General features: G+C 46.3%; 2 protein-coding genes across 8 annotated transcripts in view; one reads left to right on the top strand and one right to left on the bottom strand.

The window, feature by feature from the left end:
- Positions 1 to 19,487, bottom strand: part of frem1a (Fras1 related extracellular matrix 1a) — a 33,532-nt gene extending 14,045 nt beyond the window's left edge. For 5 of the 7 annotated variants that reach the window (XM_018759624.2, XM_018759625.2, XM_018759626.2 and 2 more), the window contains exons 1-20: positions 19,362 to 19,487; positions 16,635 to 16,905; positions 16,023 to 16,141; positions 8,218 to 8,626; positions 7,146 to 7,240; positions 6,571 to 6,881; positions 5,934 to 6,130; positions 5,485 to 5,808; positions 5,266 to 5,374; positions 5,041 to 5,172; positions 4,524 to 4,868; positions 4,260 to 4,402; positions 3,913 to 4,109; positions 3,699 to 3,789; positions 3,446 to 3,613; positions 3,091 to 3,299; positions 1,814 to 1,907; positions 819 to 1,071; positions 366 to 554; positions 59 to 244 (exon numbers count right to left, since the gene is read on the bottom strand). In XM_018759624.2, coding sequence (XP_018615140.2) covers positions 59 to 244; positions 366 to 554; positions 819 to 1,071; positions 1,814 to 1,907; positions 3,091 to 3,299; positions 3,446 to 3,613; positions 3,699 to 3,789; positions 3,913 to 4,109; positions 4,260 to 4,402; positions 4,524 to 4,868; positions 5,041 to 5,172; positions 5,266 to 5,374; positions 5,485 to 5,808; positions 5,934 to 6,130; positions 6,571 to 6,881; positions 7,146 to 7,240; positions 8,218 to 8,463 — 3,289 coding nt within the window. In that variant the 5' untranslated portion in view covers positions 8,464 to 8,626; positions 16,023 to 16,141; positions 16,635 to 16,905; positions 19,362 to 19,487. Of the gene's footprint in view, positions 1 to 58; positions 245 to 365; positions 555 to 818; positions 1,072 to 1,813; positions 1,908 to 3,090; positions 3,300 to 3,445; positions 3,614 to 3,698; positions 3,790 to 3,912; positions 4,110 to 4,259; positions 4,403 to 4,523; positions 4,869 to 5,040; positions 5,173 to 5,265; positions 5,375 to 5,484; positions 5,809 to 5,933; positions 6,131 to 6,570; positions 6,882 to 7,145; positions 7,241 to 8,217; positions 8,627 to 16,022; positions 16,197 to 16,634; positions 16,906 to 19,361 lie in introns of those variants that run through there. The other 2 variants (XM_029252145.1, XM_029252146.1) reach the window with 2 other exon arrangements.
- Positions 19,488 to 23,719: 4,232 nt separating this feature from the next.
- LOC108938707 (uncharacterized) lies at positions 23,720 to 26,812 on the top strand. The gene is made up of 4 exons (XM_018759551.2): positions 23,720 to 24,002; positions 25,573 to 26,158; positions 26,297 to 26,389; positions 26,677 to 26,812. Exons 1-4 carry the CDS (start codon positions 23,720 to 23,722, stop codon positions 26,810 to 26,812), a joined length of 1,098 nt encoding a protein of 365 aa, XP_018615067.1.
- The last annotated feature ends 33 nt before the right edge of the window (positions 26,813 to 26,845 follow it).

Here is a 26,845-nt window from a genome sequence, read left to right as displayed (position 1 = left end):
GACCTTGTAGGATTCCCAACGGTTTAGACATATAAGTGTTCTGCATGTGGTCCCTCACCAATGCTGATCCCCATGTTACTCTTCTCAAACCCTGGACTGGGCAAGATGTTTTCAATGTAGCCAAACTGTGGGGGGGATACCAAGATGAGCCCCAGCTCCCCAACGGGGGTGTCGACGTCGGACGCAATCAGGTGTGCTGTGGTGATGGAGGCGAAACCCCCTTCATCTACCACAAAGAGCTCTCCTGAGAAGGACAGCACATGTTTGACATTCGCCCAGAGATGGCGGATGAGGAGACTGGATGGATTAATAAGTGATATTGTGGAGTTTTACAAATACAATATACAAAAGAGCACCAAAAATACCAATGACAAGTGAGGGGGCTTGGCTGTCCACAGGAAAAACAGTGACATTGAGGTCATAGACAGGCACGGCTTTCTGGAGATGGGCAGCTGGCCCGCCACTGGAGGTGCATGCTGGGAGATTCACTGCCTCTTCGTCTGAGATGACGAATGTGATGATGTCATAGCGAGGGGTCAGTCCGATTTCCTGTCCTGAGGAACATAGCATACATACCATACATGGATAAGCACCAAAAAAAAACAAAAAAAAAACAAACAACAACAAATAAATGCTCAAGTGAAGATTTGCGGAACTGGTAAACTGAAGTCCTGTGCCAGAAATACACACACACACACATTTTCTGAACTGCTTGGTGCCAGAAATATTGCACATAAAATTTTTAAATTTCCAAATGCAGCGTTCAGTATTTGATAGCACCACAGTGAGGAAGGAGAATTGAGGAAGGAAGGTCCTACCTGTGTGCTTATAGGTAATGGACCCTGTGACCACATCCGCCTGGACAAAGCGGTCCACCACAATGCCATTCTTACACACCACTCCATAATAGGGTTGTCGAGCAATCATGTAAATCAGTTCACTGTCGTCACTATCCTTGTCTGTGGCCTGGAGATACTCCGTGGTAATAACCACTTCCTGTCCCTCGGCACAATCCAGCGTAGGCTTCAGGCCTGGCATGATAACTGGAACCTCATCATTGACTAGCGCCACCTATATAATTAGAAGAAAAGACACCACACAAATAAAACAACTTTTCTGAGTGGATGAATCAATGGCAGAGATAAGGAAAGCCTCTTTTTCTTTAATTTTCTCTTCACCTTTTCCATTCATATAAAATTTTTGCCTGTTGTAGAGAGAACACGACTTATGTTTACTTGTCAAGCCAACGGGTGTCAGTAGAACACACCCAAACAAGAACGAGAGACCGTCTTAATTCAATTCACTTCCACAGTGTTTATTACTTATGTCTAGTGTTCCAGAGGTACAGTTATCATCAACAACACAATGAACACTGCACATAAGATGAATCAGTCAACAGGCAGTATTAAACAGGGGTTTGTTCAGACAAAGCATTTTTATTTTTAGTCAATTAAAATTAGTTTTAAAATAGCTCAAAGAAAACAGAGTAGATATTAAAAAAATATATTTTATATTTATTAAAGCTATTTCCAAGATTTTTTCAACACCTATCCTATAAATAAATTGAGATGTGTTTTATTAAGCTCTTGTTGATTGCAACTTCAGTAGGAGATGGGATTAAAACCTGAGTCCTTCACGCACACACTGACACCTCAGTTGCTACATTACCTGCTTCACTTGGTTTATTTCAGGTGACTTTGGATTTACAAATAAATTGTGTTTTTACAGACAGAATTCCGGTACCAACTGCGTTCACAAACTGAGGACAATGTGTATAGACAACTGCAGGAAATGCAGCCTGGATGTGTCTTACCTCAACGTGCAGAATGAAGTCAGAAGTGTTGATCCCATCAGTAGCCATGAAAACAATGTCATCCTGATCTGTCTCAGAGCCATCATGGTGATATCTGAGGATTTATTGCATGTAGCATTGTCACATGATGATCAGTTATTAAATAAAATGGCATTATTATAAATTAAGGCATTTGGGGCAGCAAGACTACCTACGGGTCACAGCCCGTGTCCGCATCCACGTTCATCGCACGAGTAGGTGCACAAAACTCAGGATAGATGAATCCTGATCACCTTCCTACAATTTTTTTTAAAGGTAAACATTTACATACAATACAGGAGTAGCAGGTGTGTAAAGGCTTATCTGGGCATGATCATTTACTATCTTGTACTCCTGTTCTGTGTCACACCATGGTCTCCGGAGAAACGAAATTTCGTTCAACTATATACAAGCTACATAAACCACTTTAATTTGAACTTGAACTTGAATAAAGTGATGCAGTAGATAGTGCTGCTGCCTCATAGAGGGTGTTTGGCCATAGATTTGAATCTGGCTCAGTCTGTGTAAATTTTGGTTGCTGTCCCCGTGTTTGAGTGGGTTTCCTTCGGGCGCACCGGTTCTCTCCCGCAGTTCAAAAACATGTACTTCAGGAAAACTGGTGAGGCTAAATGCCCCGACTGTATGAATGAGTGAATAACTTTGTTTGTGTGTAGCTACCCTGCAATGGACCGACATCCCGTCCAGCGTGTACCCCCCTCAACCTTATGAACAGTGATTCCAGAATAGGTCCTGGACCGCTGTGACCTTGATCAGGACAAGCAATTATTGAGAATGTATGGATGGATGGATGGATGACTAAAAGATGAAGGCGTTGCTTGTTTTCTCTTAATGCTAAGTTGATCTAAACATCACATTATGTGAGATGACTTTGACAAAAACCTTTATGCCTGTATTTTCTATGAAACAGGTAACACGGAAAATCTCTATGTGTTGTCCTGAGCACATCCAGGTCTTAGTGAGGGATGTAGGAAATGGTAACTATGGTAGTGGTTTGAGCTGCTGCCTTAAGTCCCAAATGTTGCTAGTTCAAATTCTACCTCCAGTTGTAGTGCTCTTGAGCAAGGTACGTACCCAGAATTGCTCCAGTAAAATTACCGAGCTATGTAAATGGGTAAATAATTATAAGTTGCTTTGAAGCAAAGTGTCACCTAAATTAATTAATGTAACTGATAGAAACAGTGTTAGAAACTTGTAAACAAGTGTTGGGAAGAAGACGTTGGGCTGGCTGAGCATCTTACCTAACTGTTTGGCCATTCATGTCCTGCAGTGTGAAGGTCTGCCCTGGCCTTATGGCAGATCCATCCAGATAGAGGTGACCGTGCTGGGGCTCCACCTTTAACTCCACCCACAGGGCATTCTTTGGCGAATCCGGGTCTGTCACCCGTAAGTGATCCAAGTCCAGTGGACAATCTCCACCCTCTTCCACAGCTAAGGGGCTGGTGTGGACCTGAAGTAAAAGGAGAAAAAATAAACTCTGAGACCTTCTCCCCAGGTATAAAGTTCAAATTAGGAGATTTTGGATGAAAAGTACACTGGAACATTAACACAACTGAAATGATTGTCACCAAGTAACATTGCATGAGAGTCCTGTACCTGAGGGGCCTGGTTGTCTACAGGGAGCACAGTGATGTTGAAGCAGATCCCGACAAGGGTGCCACCCTGCTGGTTTGTGACAGAGAGCACAAACTGGATGTGCTGGGGGTGGATGCCAATGTCCTCAATGGGTGGCATGTAGGCCACCTTCATGTAGTTCACTGCTTGCTGTGGACACAGGAATAGTCTAGTCAGATAATACAAGTCCACAGTTATAACCAGCAGCTAATGTCAAGGCTAACCATTTCTTTACCTGTGTGAACAGCCTTAAAATGGGTGCACTGGGGTCTTTGGCAAATTTGGGAATGCTGTCAACCAAGAACAACCTTCCAGCGTCACTTTTCCTGACACCATGAAGAAAACAACACAAGGCAAGAGGATTATACAGAAGACACCATTCTGATAATGCTGGGTGGATTTAGTCTTTTAACTGGCATTTATTACTGTGAGGATTCAAAATCACTCACCCATGACTGCTAATGTAGAAGGGAGGACTGGTCACAGTGTATGTCAACTCACTGTCAGGTGACTCGAGGTCAATAAAATGGAGCTGCTTCTTAGTTAGGTGGACTACATCTGTCTCCTTAACGATCAGTTGTCGAGTAACCCCAGGTGCCTCCTTCGGTAATTGATCGTGGACAGGAGTAATGTGGACAACAATAACCTGTGTGGATCAACAATGGCACATCAGTGGAACAGAAAAAGGAAGATGACACGTAGTGAAGAAAAGCATAACAGTCTCCTGTGATCATGCTCTGATCGTTGCATCAGAGATCTAGAATAGCAATGTATGGTCTTCAGCAGGATAGTTCACCTGAGGCTCTGAAAGATTGGGAGGGTCATGAAAATCTGAGAGAACCACCTCAAAGGAGTCCTCAAAGACCTCATTTCCCAGGTGGCGGTAATAAATGATGGAGTGGAACAGATCTCTCTGCAGGAAGCGGGTGACAGGATAACCTAGCATGAGGGAGGAGAAATTAAGCATTCATATCTGGGGAGAAAAAAACTGCTTTAGGCTGCATTCTGGTCCAGGACAACTCATACATCAGTTTCTTCACTCACAGAGGAAGGAACTCACCGGTGATTCCAGGGCCTGGTATTTTCATGATTTCTCCATCTTGGGGAGAACGAGTGATGTTGAACAAAATATAGTCGTCACTGGAGTCCATATCGGAAGCCTGCAGTACAGACCCCCGCAGCAAGGCAGTATTGCCCTCTTCCAGCTCGAGCACCGTGTTGGTGATGAGGAAAGGTGGACTGTCGTCTTTCGGGAGGATGGTAATGGGAAACTTGTGTCGCGTTTGGTGTGAGCCATCAGTGATCCGGAAGACCACAAAGTCTTTGGTGGTGTCGCTGTCATCATGGTGGTAGCGGACCACGCCAGCCTTGATGTCATTCACAGTGAACATGAAGCCCTTACCACCTGGGTATTAGAAACACCAGGGACCAGGTTGGTGTTTCAGCTGCACGTTCAGGTACAATTTGGAAAAATGCCAAGGCTACCCTTGTCTTTCTGCTCGTTTCACTTTAATTTTGAATTTCTTTGGTTGATTCACAAACAAAATGGGGATACTCAAGAGGGGGTCTCTCATTACCTCTAACCGTGAGTCTTCCATGCTGTAGCCCATCAACAACGATGATGCGTACTGATTTCAGGTTGTTGTTATCTGCAATCTGCAGCTGGTCCCATGTGATAGGACGCGACTGACCTTCCAGCAGACTGAGGCCTGTGAGGACCATCAGATCACTCAGTTCTTATCATGATTAAAATACACAAGAGTGGGTCTGCACAGGAATCAGTTTGATATTGCAACTCTTACCCATGTTCCAAGACACTCGAGGTGCATTAGTGTCGGCAGTCCTGACTGATATGTGAACCACGACTGGGGTGCTCTTCACAAAGTAGAAATCATGGACTTCAAACTCCACCTGATAAGACAGCAGAGTGCCTCTGACTGACTTCAAGGAGAACAGTTCTCAAGGTTAAGACTGGTGTTATAGTTAGAGTAACGTCTCATGAATGGGGGGGTTAGAGGCACCTCGTAGTTCCTACGTTGTGTGTGACTGCAGTTGGGGGGCTGGTAGGCGATTTGCATGTCATTGAGGTCCTCCCAGAGGAAGGAGGTAATGGGCTTAGTGTGGTCAGAGAGGTGGGTGATGAATCCTTCCTGAGGGGGCTTGCTGATGTTGAACACCAGCAGGGACTTGGGGGTCTCCCCATCCTCAGCATCAATGACAGCAGTGCTGAAAGGGGTGAGGATAAACTGGTCCACCTCCAAGATGAACGTAGACATAAAGGCCAGCTTGGGTGGCTGGTTTGGGATGGCATTTTTGATCCGCACTGGAATCCAAGCCCGCTCTGACTGAACAAGGAGCAAAGAATATCATTTAACAGATATTGTTATGGCAAGAAACTTCAGTAACTTACTTGTACAACTGGTTATATTACTTGTTCAACCCTATGCTAAAGAAAAATCAAACAAAATACCCTGTATATGCTCCTGCTCCTTGTATCTGTGAGGTCCACTCTTATGGCGATGTAGTCAACATCTGGTGAGGGAGGGTTTGTGTGCTGGTACCTCAGACCCATTAGCAGGAAGTCCTCACATGGCACCTTCAGCGTTTGTACCAGTTTCATTCCCTTCAGGCAAGCTGCCTCTTTACACTTTGCTCTGGCTTTGTTCACTGCGGGAAGGACAGAAGTTGCTGCTATTTACTACGTTCTTAAGAGGGTACAGCCAGTCTTAACAGAAGCCGAGACAATACAATCAATCTCTTGATGAATCTGTACCGAGTCCATCTGCAAATTAGTAAATGAACAAGATTTTCTAAAGGAGGGCACCCAATCCCATTGTAAGTTAGCTCGCCCAGTCGTTTTGTAGATCTCTATACTCAATCCATCAGTAAGTCGGTATACAAAATCCACTTTTGAATCACTACTCAGAGCTCTATGACATTTCATCATCCATAATTTCATCTTGGATCAGTACCCTTAGCCCCATGGCTGAGCTGTGCATTCAATTCTACGGCAAGTCAACACAGCAAGGTCAGCAAGTTCCACCGCAATCCTTGACTCCATTGCCAGAAACATCTGTCTACCGGCAGAAAGACATAGCAGGCCGTACTTAGCTGCTGCTGGAGGAGTATGAAGCTGTGTGGTTCATCTCCTCGAGGCTCCAGCTTTTCAGGCTCACCGGTGACCAGGTGCCCGTGGGCAGGAAGGTGGGTATCGTGCGTAGCTATCCGCACATTGCACTCCAGGTTGTGTCGTCGCTCGTAGTGAAAGGACAAGACATTTCCATTCAGCTTGTCTGACACACTGTAGAACTCAGGCACCTCCAAGGTTCTGGGCCCCAAGTGGATGATGTTACAGTCAGGCTCCTGGATCTCCACGTGCAGGAAGAAGATCTCTGTATACGTTTCCATCTCTGTGAACCTGTGAAGATGCCCTCGTCACAAGTTCTAACCCACATTTTATCAGCTGACTATTCATGTTGGTGTTATTAGAGAAGATATGTGTGATGAACGTCGGTGCATATGGTGAAGGAAGGAAACTAACTGTACTTAAGAGTCACACATCTGCAGCTATGTCTCTTTCACCTAATGTAATGCACACATTGAATTTTCTATGAGGTGTACGTCGCTTTGGAGAAAAGCATCTGCTGAATGAATAAATGTAAATGTAAGTTGCTTTCCATACCTGTACAACCGAAGCATAATCCTGTCTTCTTTGAGGATCGGGCAGCCATTATGAACGTACTTCACCTCATCCGTCAAGAAGTGGCAATCAAAGACCTGACATTAGGACAGCACACAACAAACCTGTCATATCTCTAATATAAGTTATCCACACCCAACTTCTGGTCATCTGAGACCACTTGAAGATGGTGTGAGGCTCAAAGAAAATTTTAATAGTGATGACTACAAAAAACGCAGCTGAAAATAATCAAAATACAGCTGAAAGAAGAAAGGTCATATTGAAAACTTCCAATTTCTACAGCACTCTTTTGAAATGTGTGGTTAGACAGCATAAAATAAAGAATAATAAAGAAAATGAAGGCCTTAGCCTCTCATATACCGCTTCTAGACAAGTTAAAATACAATGAATTTCAGCACAGTACACACACACACACACACACACACACACATTTTCTGACCCACTTGCCCCATACGGGGTCGCGGGGAACCGGAGCCTAACCCGGCAACACAGGGCGTAAGGCCGGAGGGGACACACCCAGGATGGGATGCCAGTCCATCGCAAGGCACCCCAAGCGGGACTCAAACCCCAGACCCACTGGAGAGCAGGACCCGGTCCAACCAACAGCGCCACCACGCCCACTGCTTCAGCACAGTATTACACACTTTTTTGTTTTGTCATATTTTCATTTTTGTGCTTTTCTTCCATTTCACTACATGATAGTAAACAGCTTTCCTTTTGAGGAGACCACATCTAATGTTTCGGGACAAGCCACATCCAAGGCATGGTACAGGATAATATGTTCAATTGCTGTGTTTTCCCACCAACTAACCATACCAGCCTGTTCAGCTGAAAAATACAAAGGTCCTCATGTAGAATTGCTTCACAAAAATGCTATTCATAAAAGAAAAAACAGAAATGAAAAATACCGAAAACACCCGATGAGCACTGAAATGTATTAAGTGGAAGCCATCTGTTTAGGTTTAGGTGTTGGCACCCCACACCTCATGAGATTCGTACCAAGGTACCCAGTCCTAATGCAACTGTAGTGTGTTGAAGGAGGCTGGAGACTTACCTGGGGTGTGAGTGACCCCACCCGTTGTGTGATGGGCTCATTGAGGACCACCTCCACTTTGCAGGTGTCTCTCTCCTGGAGCACGTGGAAGCGCAAGTCTTCTTCTTGCAGGAATGCCTCCTGGCCTCTCTTAACCTTCAGACCCCTATTCACCTTCACCAGGGAACCCCGCCTCATGTTGGCCATGTCCACCAGCAACACCAACAGCAACAGCAGGGGTGGCAACCTAACCCCTGTTGATCCCATTGCCTTGGCTCTGCCTCCTATTTAGAGCGTTCCACCCAGCAGGAGGTCCGATTCCTACTCTCACGTATCAAGTGTGCGTCAGTTATGTACGTTCCAGGATGCAGATATTTTCCAGATATTATCCATCTTCAGAGTTCATCAAGGGTTTGTGAATCACCTGAAACTGAAAAGCAATAAATGTTCACACTTTTCAGTCCCGAGTATCTTAATATTCTGGGCACAGTAGTTTAACATTGAGAAACTTAATCACACGATTCCTCTGTATAAGTATTGTAGCAACCATTAGAAAGTGCAATAATACTCAGCCGGAGGTGATATACGCTTGTTTTTCTTATCCCTGTGATTCATAAAGTGGCAGAAAGAACTAAGCTGCTCAATTCCACGGTCATACTTGAAAAAGAACATCTGCTCAGCCTCGAAGGCTGTGACTGCAGAGGGATGGTGGGACGGTGGAGGTGTTCATCCTGACCACTTGTACTTCATTAGCGCAATGATGCTTGACAGCTTTGTGCTTTCAAGGCCGATCGAAAAAAGACGTTTAAAGATCTTATGAAATTCTGTAACTTTTACCCACCCCACTCACCCCCCCTTACCCACCACCAAAGAGGCCAGGAAAACATCTAATAGACACTCACTCCAAAAACTCGGTGAAACGAAACAGACAAATAATGAAACGTTTCTGAAACATAAGTAGGGGGGTAAATACAAATGAGTAAAGGCTCCAATGTGAGAAACAGTTGTATGACAGGAAGTGGAAAAGACAAACACAGCTGAAGATTAGGAGAAGAACAAGGGAACAGCTGTTCTGAGATCAGACCTAGTGTTGTTGTCACGAACCACGTTGCAGCTTCTCAAGCTCGCAAATGACGAGACCGACTCCGCGGTTTCTAATAAAACGTTACATTTAATTAAAATACCAACAAACATCCGTCGCTCCACTTGTACACTCTGAGACAAACTCATCTTCTCTACTCCTCTAGCATTTACGCAAAAAACCAAGGAACGTAATTAACGTACGGACATCTAGTGGCAGTTCTATAAATCGCATTTCAAATTGTACAATTAAACTCAATGCCAATCATTCATCAGCAATTACAAGTTGACAACCAAATACAAACAACACCTTTCCACACAACATCAACAACACCAACTCAAAGAAGAAAAATACAACACCTAGAATGGGTTGTGGGTAGAGAGAGGAAAGAGAACGGTGAAAGACCACGAGTAGTTGTTCCCAAAGACCTGACTCATGACAGTAAACGTGGAGAAAAGCTGCAGACGAAAAGCCCAAGTTACAGTAATATCAAAGGCTCTGCTTACACACTGCAGATGCGTACCGTAGTACCACAATGCAGAACGGCACATTACAAAGGCTTGGTGGTTCTAAAGCTTTTCAATTCCCGTTTGCCACAGTAAATATACAACTGATTGCTCTTTAGTACTCCATTCCTAAACCTCTCTGCTTCAGTCTCAGTAGCAGACAATACAGTTACAATCCAATACAATCCATACCTGCTATCCTAATGCAGGGGTGCGGTGGTCTGAAGCTTATCCTGGAGGCATAGGGCACTAGGCAGCGTACACCCTAGATAGCACGAGCGTCCATCACAGGTTCAGACCAATAGAGCTGCTTTGTTTTCTGCTGACTCCAGGCCCATGCAGACTAAACCCATCCTGCGAGGGAGGTTTGGTCCTGAAAGGTGACATCTGACCTCAAGCAATTACCAGGCCCTGAGGCAGTGTGTAAATAGGCTCTCTGGTCCACACTGACCGCACAGGTCACACAAAATAGCCCTTAAAAGTGTCCGTTAATGGAGCAGTCCGGAGTTGCGATGGATGGTTTTTTTCCGCTACGGCTTCGTGCCTACGAGAGAAGATCAAACACATACACACACACACAGACTGAGACATGCATTCTGTCACACACTTACACGGAGGAATTTGCACTATTGCCTTCACGTGGGGGCTGACCGGATGGAGTGACCTGAGGGTTTCGGTGCTGCGAGTGGGTGCGGGGGACCGAGTTCGCTCCGGTGTCAGGGAGGGATGATGCAAACCAGGGCCAAAAGCCCTTGTAACAACTCCCCTCGGCTTAGAAACATCAGACAGGCTGTTATTCATACGCACGCACGCACACACACACACACATCACTGTAATCCCAGCAAGCCATTTATAGCTCTGTAAAATGTTCAAAAGTCTCTATGAACACACACAGTCAAAACCTTTCAAAGTAGTCATAGTAGTAATGGGTAAAATCTGGACAAAGCTCAGAGATGAAGCCCACGATAATTCATCGTCATCCTTAATCTGCTTCAAATTCCCCGGTTATTGTTGACAGAACATGAAGCGTGAACCAAAAATGAAAACAAAATGGAATCAAAGTGTTTTCATTTGAAAACATATGTTGTGACTCACAATAAACACGTTACCCCCACGGGCTCTTGCATGTTTTAATTATCAGAACACCACAGGAAGCGATATTTTTTAAGTAAAGTCAGTCGCAGCGGTGAAGCCTCGTGTTTTATTTCTTTTGCCTCCTTTGGATCACAGTACGTCTGCACCAAACCCTTTCTTCAGCGTGATGCTTGTATGTTATAGTGCATTCTCCCTCTTGTCTTGGCCAAGGTTCACGCCACATTCCTGTTCTCCATCTCTGGCTACTGGACAATGCACTCACCCCCCGCAAACGACACGCACTGGTGCGACTAATCAAGTTCTGCTATCAGCCAACCCTGAGCTTCTAGCAGACTGGGCTGACCTGGAGAAGAGGAGGAGATCCTTAGTAAGTGAATGGAGATGTGGACCAACAACCCAAAAGTGCTGAAAGCTGCAACTTGGAAGTAAGAGATATGCTTCAGGCCCAGGACAACAGTCTGTTGCGCAATAAATTGACAAGACCAGACTAAAAGAAGTGGACAAGGGGCCTGGGGATTAAGTGATAAGCATTGTGTGATGGTCCAGTTGCCTGGAGATATTGACACTATTAATTTGGATGTCAAAAGGTCTCATCTATCAGGAAATACAGGCCAAACCACAGTTACCAGGAAGCTGGAAGCCACAGTCATGGTTGACCGCTGAGTGGTGCCTTTTCATAGAAATGAGATGATGTGGACAAAATCCCTAAGCATAATGACAGGGCAATAGTGACAGCTCTTGGTCTTAGTCTTCATAGCTTTCAAAGTCTCTTGCAGCCCCAGGGCTCTAGTTTAGTGTTCTGTGCTGGCTAGCACTGTACTATAGTAAGTCCCTCATAGCATTGAGCCTTTAAGAGATACTTAGAACAAGAATTGCATCTCCACTGTAAGTTCCTTGCTGGAGGCTGTACTTCTGCCATCAAGGAAATCCACGGGAGAGTAACTGCAAGTACTTTTTCTCTTTGTCCCACCGCCTTGCCTGAGCAACCAAGACATCCATCACACTGACATCAAGTCGAAGGCTATGGGAACGTGACCCATTTGCACAATGCAGCTGTTTCCATAGAACTGGAGTCAGGAAACAAGGGGATCAATTACACTCAACCAATTTTCATAAGTGGGGCACAAAGCCCACGTGCAGGACTTCACACCACAGCCAGTTCAAAATCCGAAAGAAAAGAAGCCGTTGATTTGCTTCGCTAAACTATGAACATGTCTCGCTGCCAAATCCTTCAATCTCCTCGCTGTCTATAGCATATTTCAAAGCTAGAGACGAATGAATGAAGCACAACCTCCGGAAAAATGTGTTCCACACGACGAGGTTCAAGGAAGCGTCACACTTTTAGATCTCCTCAGCGGAGGCGACTGATCGTCTCATCACTCCAAGTTGCATCTGTGCTTCCAGCCTTTGAAATCTGACCAGCGATGAGCATCATCATCTCTGGAGGCCTCTCCACATCACTTCCCTTTGCTCATCGCCTGGGTAGAATCCCACACATACCAGCACACACATGCACACGCCAGAAGTCCCCCTCACTTCGTTGGCAGAGTCCACAAAGGTCCAACAAAGTGCCATGTGCTGCAGCCCTCTGTTTACGTGCACAAGGGCAACACTGACAGAATCACAAGAATACCACCATTACATCGGGACACGTGTGAAGCTGTTGTGAGTTGAACATGTTGGAGTGCCATTAAATGGTTGTTTTCGACATTCTTGGCGACGTGGATCTGCCCTTTTCGCTGGGTGATGTCAGGAGTGCTCAGATCTGATTACGCACACTGCTTTTTATTCCAAGAACCAGGCTCTTTCGAGGCTGCAGACAGACACTCTCAGCAGGCCACATCTGCTGCGATGGCACACTTGTGACATAAAAGAATGCACAAACATCTTTATAGATTCTGCATATTTACATTTATTTAGCAGACACTTTAATCCAAAGCGACTTCCAATGAACTCTATATAGGGTCACTAGCCCACACACCTTATTCACCGTGGTGACTTACACTGCTGGATACACCACTTACACTGGGTCACTTATCCATACATCAGAGAAACATACTCTCTCTGTCACTCATACTATGGGGGAACCTGAACAGCATGTCTTAGGACTGTGGGAGGAAACCAGAGCACCCAGAGGAAACCCTCACAGGGAGAACATGCAAAAACTCCACACAGACTGAGTGGGGATCAAACCCATGTCCTCTCACACCACCCTTGTGCCATGAGACAGCAGCGCTACTCACTGTGCCACCATGCCGCCTTATATGACCTCTCGCCGCATATAACTCATCGATCGAGATCCACAGCTATACAACGAGAAGGAGAATGTTGCATTTTGATGGCACAGAGCCTTTCTTTGGTTGGAATATTTCTTGCGATGGCTGAAGCTTGCTCCCTGCTGTGCAGTGAGGGATGTTTAATAAAACCAAGCAGCTGTTATTACACCTTGCAAAACAAATATTGAGAAAAACTAATTTTTAAAAGCAGTGTAACATTCTGAATGAGAAATGTGCTACCATCCTGTGATTAGTGTGTGGCATCTTCATGCGGGCTGTGGATAACTGGTGTGTATTATTACTGGAGCCAGTCCTACAGTTTGAATACCGCTATCATGTAAGCAGGCGGGGGTGGGCTGCGTGTCACAGCGGCAGAGTGGTGAGGAGACACATTACGCACCGTGTGAAATGAAAGCAAAAATGGTACACAATGGGGTAACAGATTATTATAAAATTATTTCCTTATTAGGAGGGGGTGCGGTGGCGCAGTGGGTTGTACCACACTCCTGCTCTCCGGTGGGTCTGGGGTTCGAGTCCCGCTTGGGGTGCCTTACGATGGACTGGCGTCCTGTCCTGGGTGTGTCCCCTTACGCCCTGTGTTACCGGGTAGGCTCCGGTTCCCTGTGACCCTGTATGGGACAAGCGGTTCTGAAAATGTGTGTGTGTGTGTGTGTGTGTGTATTTCCTTATTTTCCACAGTTTGACTGCCATCGGTCTTTGATTACGTGTATTTCACTACAGTTATTCTCCATTGCTTGTGCACAATTTTTGAAACCATGTTCACATTTTCAAACTACACAGCAGCTTGTCTGTGTCTATTTAGGGCCATTACTTTACAGCCAAAGGACGTGTGTTGAAATCCCTACTCGTGCTGTAGTACACTTGATCAAGGTGTCCTGAATTCATACTGTAAAAAATTAACCTGCTGCATAAATGGGCAAATCACACACACACATTGACTGAAGCCTCTTGTCCCAGGCAGGGTCACGGTGAGCCGGCGCCTAACCCTAACCCGGCAACACAGAACGTAAGGCCGGAGGGGGAGAGGACACACCCAGGACAGGATGCTAGTCCATCACAAGGCACCCCAAGCGGGACTCAAACCCCAGACCCACCAGAGAGCAGGACCCGGCCAAACCCATTGCACTACCGTACCTCAACTTGGGCAAATCACTGTAAAGGGAACTATCTAACATTTTATATTGTATTGGGCAGTGATGCAGTGGGTTTGGCCTGTGCCTGAAATTGTACTTGTCTCATTCAATTAAAAACATAACAAAAGTGGAGGCATTTGAAGATGTTTAGAGAGCAGGTTATTTCCATCAGCTTATTTACCTGCCGTTCCCCTCACTCTGGCACATACCTGACTGCGGCAGGTTGCGCTGCGGTGTGTGAAGTGTGTGCGAAGTGTGTGAAGAGCAATCCTGTGAGTGAGTTACTCCTATCCAGGTATTCTCCATGGTAACTGGGAACCACAGGGACACATTTGTTGGACAATGGAGGCAGTGTTACCCTGCAGGGGTTGTGCGGGCGTGAGGTTCTGCCCTCTGTCTCTAGCATGATAAGATCTACAGGAGATGTGGGAAACAGGAGAGGAAGTCCACGTGGGAGAGAAAAATAAAAATACACAGGATTGAGTGTGTTTCAGCGAGATACTTGTCTACCCTCCCTCTGGCCCCTAGGCACTTTAATGAGTGGGGCTTGTCCCAGTCACGTCTGTCATCACAGGTAATGGGCCTCGGGTTCCAAGCCCCCGGCTCCCCCAGGGGTAATTAGCATCGGCACGACAGCCGACTCGGGTCGGGGAGCGGGAACGAAGCACGCGCGGATGGCCTTCTGCGTCGTAGCATCATCCTTATGTGCCAGTGCCAGAGGAAGGCCATCAGAGAGGACAAAATCTCCAAGGGAACACTAGTACCATGTCTAGCTATAAACTGAAGGGACATGAACAAAGAGATATTTACATTTATCTGATACTTAGAGTGTTAATTAATTTATACGGTGGGGCAATTGTTATGTGGTAAGTTCAGGGTTAGTACCTTGATCAGTGGTACTACAGCAAAAGGTGGGATTCAAACCTTGGTCATTCGAGTGAAAGGCAGCAGTTCTAATGTCTGTCCATAAATGACGCATATAAAAGTGGGTGGCATGGTGGCACAGCAAGTAGCGCTGTTGCCCCACAGTGCCTGGGTGGCGTGAGAGAAAGTGGGTTTGACCCCCGCTCAGTCTATGTGGAGTTTGCATGTTCTCCCTGTATGTGTGGGTTTCCTCTGGGTGCTCTGGTTTCCTCCCACAGTCCAAAGGCATATTGTTCAGGTTCCCCCATAGTGTGTGGGTGACAGAGAGAGAGTGTGTTCCACTGATGCATGGATAAGTGACCCATTGTAAGTAGTGTATCTAGCAGTGTAAGTCACCTTGGTGAATAAGGTGTGTGGGCTGATGACACTACACGGTATCCGTTGGAAGTCACTTTGGAGAAAAGCTTCTGCTAGGTGAATAAATGTAAAAGTATGGTTTCATAACATGAGGGACATTTCTGAGGAAAATTTGCAAACGGTTGCCTACGGGAAATGAGAGCCACAGAAAGCATAATGAAACAGTACCTTGGTACTGAGGGCCCAGAATTATAGTTTCCCAGCAGTATTACAGTTTCTGTTATACAGAGGCAAACGGGAACACCGTCTTCTCCAGCGTACAGAGTACTTTTCCAGGTGTGCTGCCTGACACCGATCAACACGGAGAAATTACACGACGCAACCATTTCCCCGTCCCCTCCCCCCTTAAGCGGAGCATCGCAGAAATGCTGGCATTGTTCACCGTGCAAGACGATACATGCTTCACAAAGCATCACTCATCGGCGGGCTCACCTTCCTGTCCTCGTGTTCACAAGTACGTCCTCGCGGATCCGGCAGAGTTCAGGCACCATCTGACGGACGGTCATCGACTCTCGCCATTCGGACGAGTTCCATCCGCGGTGGCCGGGCCTCTATTTGGACAGAAGGAGAGTCACATCTGGAGTTCATCTCCCGTTTTCACCACAGGCCTTGACCACTGACCCCCACAACATCTACATCTCACCCAGTGTCTGATGCTTTTCTGTAAAGAAGCAAAAACCACTAAGCTGCTTAACACTGATTTACTTATAGGGATAGGTCATTTTTACTGTATCAGTCCATGGAAAGTACTTTGATCGAGGGTACTATGGAAGGAAGTGGGATTCAAACCTGGGTCCTTTGAGTCCAAAAGCAGCTCTAATCACTACGCCACCTGTGGCCACCAGATAACGCTACACTTACGCAAAAGCCCATTCGCTGCAGTTGCTAGGAATGAACAGGGGACTGTGGGTTTTAACGGACTCATTGCCAAGAAATTTCCATTGCCAAAGTTAACCCTGCAATTTATGGGTTACTACAGTAACCCAGACGGAACGCGAGATGCTTTCTCGGAACAACGACATTAACAATGTGAAGGAGTCAAACCGCTTCTGTCCCGTCCAATCAGGAGCCTCGTCTCGTTTACAGAGGAAGCGGATAGAGACGGGAATGTGAAGAATGGCCGTGCCAGGCTGTTGCTCCTTGCTGTTAAGGAGGGGGTCGGGTTTAACCGCTCAGGTGGCGCTGTGCGGCTGTGGGTTTGGGGCGTGACCGACTGGTCACGTGATCCTGCCGGAGGACCCCAGGCGGAGCGGGGTGGGTGGTCCGACGTCTTGCCGCGCTCCCGGAGAAAGGGCGGCTCCGGGCGGAACGGACTCTGGACGGGAGAAGGAGGATTACATCGGGGGACGAACACGGCCCTTCCCCCACACACCAGGTCCCCGCTTTGTCGCAGGCCTTCACAAATGGCTTTACAAACACAAGAACATAGCAGGACGCAACAGAAAATCCACCTAGGGTGACCTTAACTTGTACCTTACTTTACCGTGCCATTCTTTTCACCTAACCTGTCCAATTTTAGTATATTTACCCACTGATTACTACAAACAAGAGTAAGTGATTGCAAGTGAGTGGATGCAGTACTACTCAGTACTTTCCTGTATTCTGTGCAGAGGCATTCATTTCCATGCAGGTACACTGTGCTTGCCTTACATTACATTACATTTTACATCTATTGATTTAGCTGACACTTCTCTGCAAAGCAACTTAATTAATCAATTTACACACACACACACACACCTGTCCCATACAGGGTCATGGAGCCTACCCGGTAACACAAGGTGTAAGGCCGGAGGGGGAAGGGGACACACCCAGGACGGGAAGCCAGTCCATCGCAAGGCACCCCAAGTGGGACTCGAACCCCAGACCCACCGGAGAGCAGGACTGTGGTCCAACCCACTGCGCCACTGCACTCCCCCATACTCAATTTACCCAGCTAAGTGATTTTTTTTTTTTTTACTGGAGCAATTAAGGATAAGTACCTCACTCAAGGATTTTACAGCTGGGGATGGGACTTGAACTGACAAACTTCAGATCGAAAGGAAGCAGTTCGAGCTGCTGGGCAAACAGCTTAACCTTAGCACCTTCTAGAAGAATCATTTCACATGGACAGATGATTATATTTGACAAAACAAACTGTCACTGCAGATCTGGTTTGTGGGTCATTTCATTTCCATTAACACTCAAAGATGGTTAAACAATAAGCAGCTGATAATTGTTCACACCATCTGACATTCAGTCCACATGTCTAAGGGACTCTGTTTTCTAAACTGTAGGACATAACTGCCCTGGAAAGGCATCTCTTTAGAAATTTACATTTTTGTCCAGTCTCCGGGAATCCGTAAGTAATGTGACGGTATTGAAATCACACACGTCATCATGGAGGGGCGCACTGACTGTGGACTAGTCTATTATTCATTTGTCAGACGCTCTTCTCCAAAGCGACTCAAAACGATGAGCAACTTACATCGCTCTACCCATTTACGCAGCTGGATTATTCTTACTGTGAGAACAATACAGCACGGTGGCACAGCGAGTAGCGCTGCTGTCTCACGGCACCTAGGTGGCGTGAGAGGATGTGGGTTTGACCCCCCCCCCGCTCAGTCTGTGTGGAGTTTGCATGTTCTCCCTGTGTCTGTGGGGGGTTTCCTCTGGGTACTCTGGTTTCCTCCCACAGTCCAAAGACATGCTGTTCAGGTTCCCCCATAGTGTGTGAGTGACGGAGAGTGTGTTCATGATGTATGGATGAGTGACCCTTTGTAATTAGTGTATCTAGCACTGTAAGTCACCCGTACATATGTTAAAAAATACTATGTTACCCTTTGCCAAGTAGATTTTAGCATTTGTTGGGTGATGGCAAGCACTGATTACTGCCTTTTGCCCCTTCACTCCCAGTTTCGATAATCACAGGGTCCCAGGCAACGATTTTCACAGGGGAACAGGGACTGGGGGGGCACTGAGGCTCTATGCACAGAGGAGTTGGATACCAGGCAACTTCATTTAAACTTCAGGTCAATTAATCAAAAATACCAATTCATTTAGAAATACCCCCTGTGCCTCCACTAAGGCTGAGTGTACATGCAAGTGTGTGTGTGTGTGTGTGTGTGTGTGTGTGTGTCTGTGTCCAATACAAGGAAAGAGCTCCCTGGAAAATTACAACTCCACAGTGGAGCAACACATCAAGCAAACAAGGAGAAAGTGGTAAGGGCAAAAAAGGATTTACTGTGGTTTACCCAGGTAATGGCAAATGAAAAAATAAAACAGACTTAACAGGTAACAACATACCATCACTGCAAACAGAGCAAAGTGAATATATCATACTAACCACAATAAACAGATCTAAGCAAACTCATCATAGCCTGACGTGCAGCTTCCTCTGCGGGCACTTAGGTGCCATGCTGAGCAGTCGTATGAAAACTGATCGGATACATTAATCAGTGGTCAGTCCCAAAATGGTAAAAATTAATCTATCTGATAATAATATACACGTGGCTGTCACACTGCAGACACAAGCTTCTCGGTAACATTGCAGTCTCTCTCAAACCCTCGGGCACTTTCTCAACATGTGCCATGAAAAGAAGATGAGACATGGTGTGGCAAACTGCTCACAATCCAGACAGCAGGACCACAAAACTGAACAAACACACACACAAACACACACACACACACACACACGCCTGCATGCGTGCGCTTTTGTTTCGACAAAACTATGAGGGGGAGGGAGAAAGAGTGCTGGACCCCCCAGTACCACCAGCTGATGGATCAGCACGATACCTTCTGACTATTTCTTCAAGGAGCCCCCAGCAGCCGAGAAGATCTTTGTTAAGGAAGCGATTCAAGCTGAAAGCGAGAGAAGGTGATTCCAGCACGGTGCACAACTGCGCCTCCACTCCCGACTCAGCGACGAAGGAAGTCCAGCTCGGCTCCCGACCCAACGGCAGCCCACACCCACCCCGCCGAGGGAGGAGAGAAGAGCCTCGGGCGTGCGTGTCTCAGTGTGTGTGTGTGTGTGTGTGAGAGAGACAGATGGGGGGGGTTCCCACGTTCAGAACTTGTTTTTCAGATGGGGTGGGGCCTGAAAAAAGAGGCTTATCTTTGCAAAGAGAAGCACAGATAAACACCGCAGCCCCAGATCAAAGGGCCCAGGATGCCCCAGTTGTGGAGGTGGGAGCACCTTCATCATGCTGTAATTACAGGCTGGGACAGCTGCTCGCGTTCGTCTCATCACGCTACACATCTGCTTCGAGGTAGAAAAGGCTCCGGTTTTCGAAATTTGCCTCTCTACCTCTCTACCTCTCCTACCACCTCTTGTCCTCTGATTCACTGTGGTCCGACGGCCTGGACGAATCCGTCATACAGCGCAGATGTGGACTTCGTGCCATGATGTCTGCGCGAAACTCTGCACATGATACTTCCAGCGTAAAGCAGGGAGGATCACTGGCTGCAGTCTGTCCTAACTCCAGCACCTCCACAGTTCCAGGACCAGAAAGAGTGCAGGCAGGATCACGGCAGACCCTTCACATTTGGACCATCGCATGTTCCGATCCCTCCATTCTGGGAAGCAATAAAGGGCAACAAAGACCCAAACAACAACAAGGCACAGAAATTGTTTTTTTTTTCCCTCCTCAAGCAGTGACCTTATTAACTTCTTAGGGGCACACGATAATCCACATCCTGTCTTGAATGGATGTCAAGATTTCACTATTATAAAGCTATAAAGTAACGTAATGCAATATAAAAGTGCAGCGGTAACAGCGTACAGCCTGAACGAATACATTTATTAAAGTGTTACCAGTTAAACTGCTTTACTCTATATTTAATCCCCTTTGCATGTTGAAAAGCCCTTGGCCAGTACATTTACGCGTATTCGTTCAGCAGACGCTTTTCTCCAAAGCGACGTACATCTCATAGAAAATACGATTGTCTTTGACAAGACGAAACTAAATTGTCTTGTCTTCATTTGACTCTTTGAAGTTTGACACCGTAAGAGCTTACGGCCCAATTAGAAGACGTGTCCATCCATAACAACTGTTGCAGACCGGGCAGCTGTGGAAGACCCCTGCTTCTCCGCCGGTCCAGACGGCCCAGTTCCAGTGTGCGTGATGAGCGCGTGTCTTTTCAGCGAACGCTGGAGGTTAATGAAGCTCTGTGCCCTTCCCGCCTTTTTGTCCCATCAACAAAGACTCATTTGTCACTTTCTGGGCTTTCATTTTCTTTTTTATTTTTCTCGTACTGGAATTCTGCAGCCAGTTGTCTTCCCATGCTTGTCGCCGTGGCAACGCCCTCCTTCAGTCATGCAGGGAGTTAAGGAATTAATCCATCTGTGGCATGTTAATATAGAGCAGATTAATGATGAGTGTGTGTTCTCCCCTTTAGGAGCAGATGGCTGAGGTTGAAAGTTAAAACGGAGTTGAAGCAGAACTCTGGGTATTTCTTAAAACAGGTGTATATAAGACTTTTACGTTTACATTTACATGTATTTATTTAGTAGATGCTTTTCTCCAAAGCGACTTCCAATCAACTCTATGTAGTGTTATCAGTCCACACCTTATTCACCAAGGTGACTTACAAGGTGACTTTTACACAACCTAAACTGTCAATAAATCAATGGATGTATATATTACACTTACATTTATTAATTCAGGAGACGCTTTTGTCAAAAGCAACATGCATCTCAGTGAAAATACAATTTGTGCATTACATTAAGAGAAAGAGACATGGCTGCAGACATGTGACTCTTAAGTAAACCTAGTTTGTTACTTTCCACTTGATGCACTGATGTTCATCACACGAGTAGGTGCATAAAACGCAGGATAGATGAATCCTAATAACCTCCTAGCAAATATTTTTTGAATAATAATAATAAGAAGATACACAAAATCACATACAATGCCTAAGTAGTGGCTGAATAAAGGTTTATCTGGTGATGCTCATGAAGTTACGGTGCATGAACATTTACACCGTACATGAGCTGGAGAGATCTTGGGCAAAGTGAGTCCGGAAAAGGTGGGTTTTCAGACCCTTCTTGAAAACAGACAGAGTTTCCGCACTTCTGAGTGAGAGGGGGAGGTCGTTCCACCGCAATGGAGCCAGGACCGAGAACCTCCGTGCTTTATCTATATTACGCTTTCACTGATTGGGACTTAGTAGTTCAAGTGACTTCAGACTTATAAACATTGTGAGTTACAGACTTACAGCCTCAATTTTGTTCATAAGATAAGATGCTGCTACGTTTTGTGAAAGACAGCGAATTCCGTTGAGCCACGGTGGGATGCTTCATTATAAAGACCTCTACGTGGACCATAGTCCTGAGAGAATTTATCCACTGATGAAGTACAAATCAAGCTCCTTTTGCACAAGTCAGTCAAGTGAAGCTGCAGTTCCCATCTCGCTTCAGCCTAGAAGCTTCCAGACCTCACGGTTACCCGCAACCTCATAACATTCGCATTCATTAATCTAGCTCGCAGTGTTAAGCTCGCTACAATCGTTGGCCCATTTATACATCTGAGTAATATTTATTGAACTTATTCAGGGGAAGTACCTTGCTCAAAGGTATTAGAGCAAGAGGCGAGATTTAAACCTGCGCCTTTCAGATCTGAAGGCAACAGCGCTAGCCGCCGCACTATCAGTCACCGTCCTAAACACCCCGTCTGTATTACTTGCCTCGGAGGTGCAGCCCGGGGTTCACCTTTCCAGGTCAGAGAGGACTGGCTCACATCTGATTGTCTCCACATTCCTTAGACTGCAGTCAATTACTGTGCCACGGTCAAAGGGCCTTTCTTTTGTGTGCTGGTGGTTGAGACTGGGGCTGGGGGGGCACCAGTGGGGTTGCACAGCTCTGGATTTGAGAACATTCAATACCAACCCAAAGCCCCACTTTCATACACTTTGGTCTCAGTAGTTTACACATTTAGATCTATTTATTTACCTGACACTTTACTCCAAAGTGACTTAAATGTTATGCGACTCACATTGATTTCCTCATATATACACCTGGATCGTTTTTACTGTATCAGTTCAGGGCAAGTACCTCGATCAAGGGTACTACAGCAGGAGGTGGAATTCAAACCCAGTCCAAAAGTAGCAGCTGTAACCACTACACCACCTGCTGTCCACTAATGGCTGTATAGTACATTTGCTGAAGCAGTTATGGTAAAATTCTCCCTACAATAGTACAACTGCAAGTTCCTTCAGGCCTGTTGGGTTACAAAGTCCAGCTCCACTCCCCCGCGTGGCCCTGGCTGCAGTTAGCCACTTAGTGCAAGCTCAGCTGCGGCTCCCCTTCAAAAGAAGCAACTGTTACAACTAGAAAAGTGGCAGAAAGCATCAACAGGGATGGGTGAAACTGTACCTCACGCAGTGAGCCTTGTACGAACAAGCAGAAACACAGGAAGCGTGGTCGTCCCGTATGGCCACCGATGTAGATGAGCCTGGTGAGAACAGCAGCCTACAATAAGAATAAACTGAACTGAACTGAACACAGCAGCATTCAAGCATAGATCTGAAACAGGTACAGCCCGTGTGGAGTTTGCATGTTCTTCCAGTGTCTGTGTGGGTTTCCTCCCACGGTCCAAAAACATGCAGTTCAGGTGGAGTGGTGATGCTGAACTGTCACAGAGTGTGTGTGTGTGTGTGGCTACTCTGCAATGGACTGGCATCCCATCCAGGGTATATCCCCTGTCAGCCTTGCATGCAGTAATTCTAGGACAGGCTCCAAACCTCCCTGACTAGGGCAAGTGGGTAATGAAAACGGAAGGTCGGCTTTTCATCATCGCCACTGGTGTAAAATTGAGTTACCTAACAACGCCCCCTGTTGGTCACACGTCCTCTGGTCTACCTCGCGAGTGGGACCACCGAGCAGCTAGAGGTGCTCCTGCTAGGGAGTGATCGGGTCCTGTAGGTACTGAGGTCCATATCCTTTGACCCTTCTTGGCTGGTCAATCAGAAGCAGAAAGACTGTCAAGCGTGGCAAATGGAGTGTGACATTCTGGTATTTCCAGTGCGGCCCATAATTGCTGTTCCCACAGTGTTCCAGAAAACCTCAGTCTGCTAGTGGTTGACTGGTGCACACAGCGTTCTGCCGCACCCCCCTAACACAGACACAAACAACACCGTGTGGCAGACGGGGTAGCATGGCTGTCTGGACCGTCACTGGGTGTGTATGGATGGCTGCACTACTCCTGCTACCGCTGCAGGGTCATCTCGGCATTCCGCTGGACCCAGCAGCACCACACGGGGTTCGTGACCCCAGCAAAGCCATTCTGGAGATGCTGCACATCGACAAGCTGTCGGTGCCACGCCGCAGCCAGCCACACCCCTACATGACACACGTCTACCGCCTGCTGGACTCACGGGAGGTCCATGATGCGAGCGCTTCTGATGGGACGCTGGTGCAGAGCTTCCGGAGCCTTCAAGGTAGGAGTCACACCTCCCCCGCTTACATTTTGTACTGCACTTTTATTCATTTATTTGGCACTTTGCTACATGGTGACTTAAAATGTGACGTTTATACGCTAAGCTACTTACACTGGTTTACACATTTATACAACAGGGGAATTTTACTGTGTCAGTTCCATGTAAATAACTTTATCAAGAGTACAACTGCTGAAGGCGAGATTCAAACCCAGAACCTGGAAAATAAATTTTTTTTTTTTAATTCAGCAGATACAGTTGCTCAAGGTATTTCTAAATGATGGTCCTGGATCAGCTGAAGTGTCATCTGAATTAATTTTGAATGCAGTCCTGGAATGAGCCTAAGATATGTTTATGATGATGTCTTTAATACAGTTCATCCTCGCATGACTGGACTAATGGGAGACGGATGTCCAGCCATTCCAATGTATCAAATATGTGATCAGAGAGACGAAGGAGGCCAGTGCAAAGGATACAGTTCATTTCAATTCTCCCTTTCCAAAATAAGGCCTCCATTATCATATTATTTGCCTGATGGCACAGCAGGTAGTACTGTTGTCTCACAGGGTCTAAACTGTTGAGATCTAGATTCAAATCCAGCTTTGTTTGTGTGACATCTACATGTGATCCCTGTGTTTGTCTGGATTTCCTGTGGGTGTTCTGATTTCTTCCCAAAGTCCAGACACCTGCAGTTCATTTGAATAGGATGCTCTAAATTGCCTGTAGAGTGTGTGGTTACTCTGTGATGGACTGGTGTCCAGTTCAGGGTGTATCCCCCAGCCTTGTGCCCAATGATGCCAGGATAGACTCTGGACTGTTGTGACCTGGAAAAGAAGTTAAAGAATGTGAATGATTGAATTACAAGATTCAAAATTCCTACAGATATTTAAAATAAGTGATTTTTTAACACTATGTGTCATTTTTTCGATTAACCAATTACTCAAGAAAAATTATTAATGATCACATGCCATATTGGAAGATGGCGCAACATTCCGTACCTTGTTTATAATAAAATACTAAAAATGTTCTTACGAAAAACTTTGTACAAGTAAAACACTTCAAATATTGAAACAAAGTGTTTATGCTTTGATGTGCTAAATTTTTTCAGTTTCTTTTTTTTGAAAATTCTGGAAAACATATATTTTAAAAAATACTGATGATGAACTGGACAGTGTAGTCATTCCAATATTCCATCACCATGCATGGATGAACTGGACTGTATTACAGCAAAGGTCATATCTAGTCATTTGCTAAACATATAAGCGCTGGAATATGAATAGCGGGGTGGGGTTCAGCTGTTCGGCTGGTCCGAAACCAGCTGTAATGAGGGATTTACATTTACATTTTACATTTATTCATTTAGCAGACGCTTTTCTCCAAAGCGATGTACGTATCACAGAAAATACAATGTGTACATCAACAGAAAAAGAGGCTTAGATGCAAATGCATGATTCTAAAGCACGGTTAGTTTGTTACTTTCCACCATGTAAACCAATGTACATCACACGAGTAGCTGGAGCACAGACCAGGAAGACCTCCCACTGAGAAATCCCAACCCTTCCATTCCATGCAGGCTACCGGTACGGCCCCCCAGGGTGGATTTGGTTTAGCGTGATCCAGCTGGAGCCCTACATGGCTGCGGCGGAACTGGTTCTACGGCGCCGGACTCTGCACCCGGAGCCTCTCAGTGTGAGCGTGGCTGTGCATGCTGTGGTGCCCACAGCCGGTCAGATGGTGGTCAGCGCGCCCTTGGATGAGCAGCTGCTGGTGCTGGACCGCCCACCACCATTAGGCTATGACGTATTTGATGTGTCAGTAGCACTGGCAGGTGTGCAGGGGGGACCTGTTGGCTTCCAGCTGCGCTACACGGACGAGAGCGGTAGCCTGGTGCTACACGAAGCACTGACACAGAGCCTGTACTGCCTCAATGGCAGCGCGCACAGCGAGCCGCTGCTCGTTGTCTACCAGCTGGGTCAGGGCCACCCCATGCCACACCCCTCCCCCAAACCGGTGCCTCCTGGCCCAAAACGAGGTCAGCGCCACCACTCCAGAATGGTGCAAGTTGAAGCTCGCTGCACCCTCTACCAACACTATGTGGACCTCCGGCCCGTGGCAGACTGGGTCCTGCACCCTCAGGGCTTCAACCTGAGCTCCTGCAGGTGGGGCAATGCCGAACGTGAGTCACTGAATCAGAACACACAGGACGATCCTTTAATGACAAGTGAAATAATCAGTTCAGCGTTTTCATCATCATTAGCTTGGATACTAACTGCTGTAAGAAAAATCTCCCCATATAGAGGTACCTGCGAGATGGAAAACTCAACTGAGTCAACCCTCGGTAACACGTCGGACGAGCAAAAAGGCAGAGAGATGAAGAGGAACCGGACAGGGTGAGTGAGCTCGCAGCTTGGGTAAGGGGCAGCTGGTGGTGTAGCGGTTAGTGCTACTGGCTTTAGACCCAAAGGTTACAGGTTCAAGCCTCACCTCTGGCTGTAGCTCCCTTGAGCATGGTACTTGCCCCTAAAAATTGCTCCAGTAGAATTACCCAACTATTTAAATGGGTAAATAATTGTAACCTTAACATTGTAAGTTACTCTGGAGAAAAGGGTCAGCTAAATGAATAAATGTAATGACAAGGGACTGTACCTGTCCAGTTGACTGTTCCTCTTGCTTCCAGGTCATATTGTATCCCTCAGGAGCTCTCAGCGCTCACTGTGATGTACATGAGCAGCAGAGGTGACATCTCCATTGCCCAGCTCAGCGATATGATGGCTGGAAGCTGCGTGTGCGGAAAGGATGTTAGACGAGGATGAGAAAATCCACCCTCCAACACACAGACGAACACG

This window comes from Scleropages formosus, chromosome 5 (genome assembly GCF_900964775.1).
Source record: "Scleropages formosus chromosome 5, fSclFor1.1, whole genome shotgun sequence".
Taxonomy (NCBI): Eukaryota; Metazoa; Chordata; class Actinopteri; order Osteoglossiformes; family Osteoglossidae; genus Scleropages; species Scleropages formosus.
Note: the sequence above shows the minus strand (reverse complement) of the source record. Positions and strands in the feature narration are given on the sequence as shown.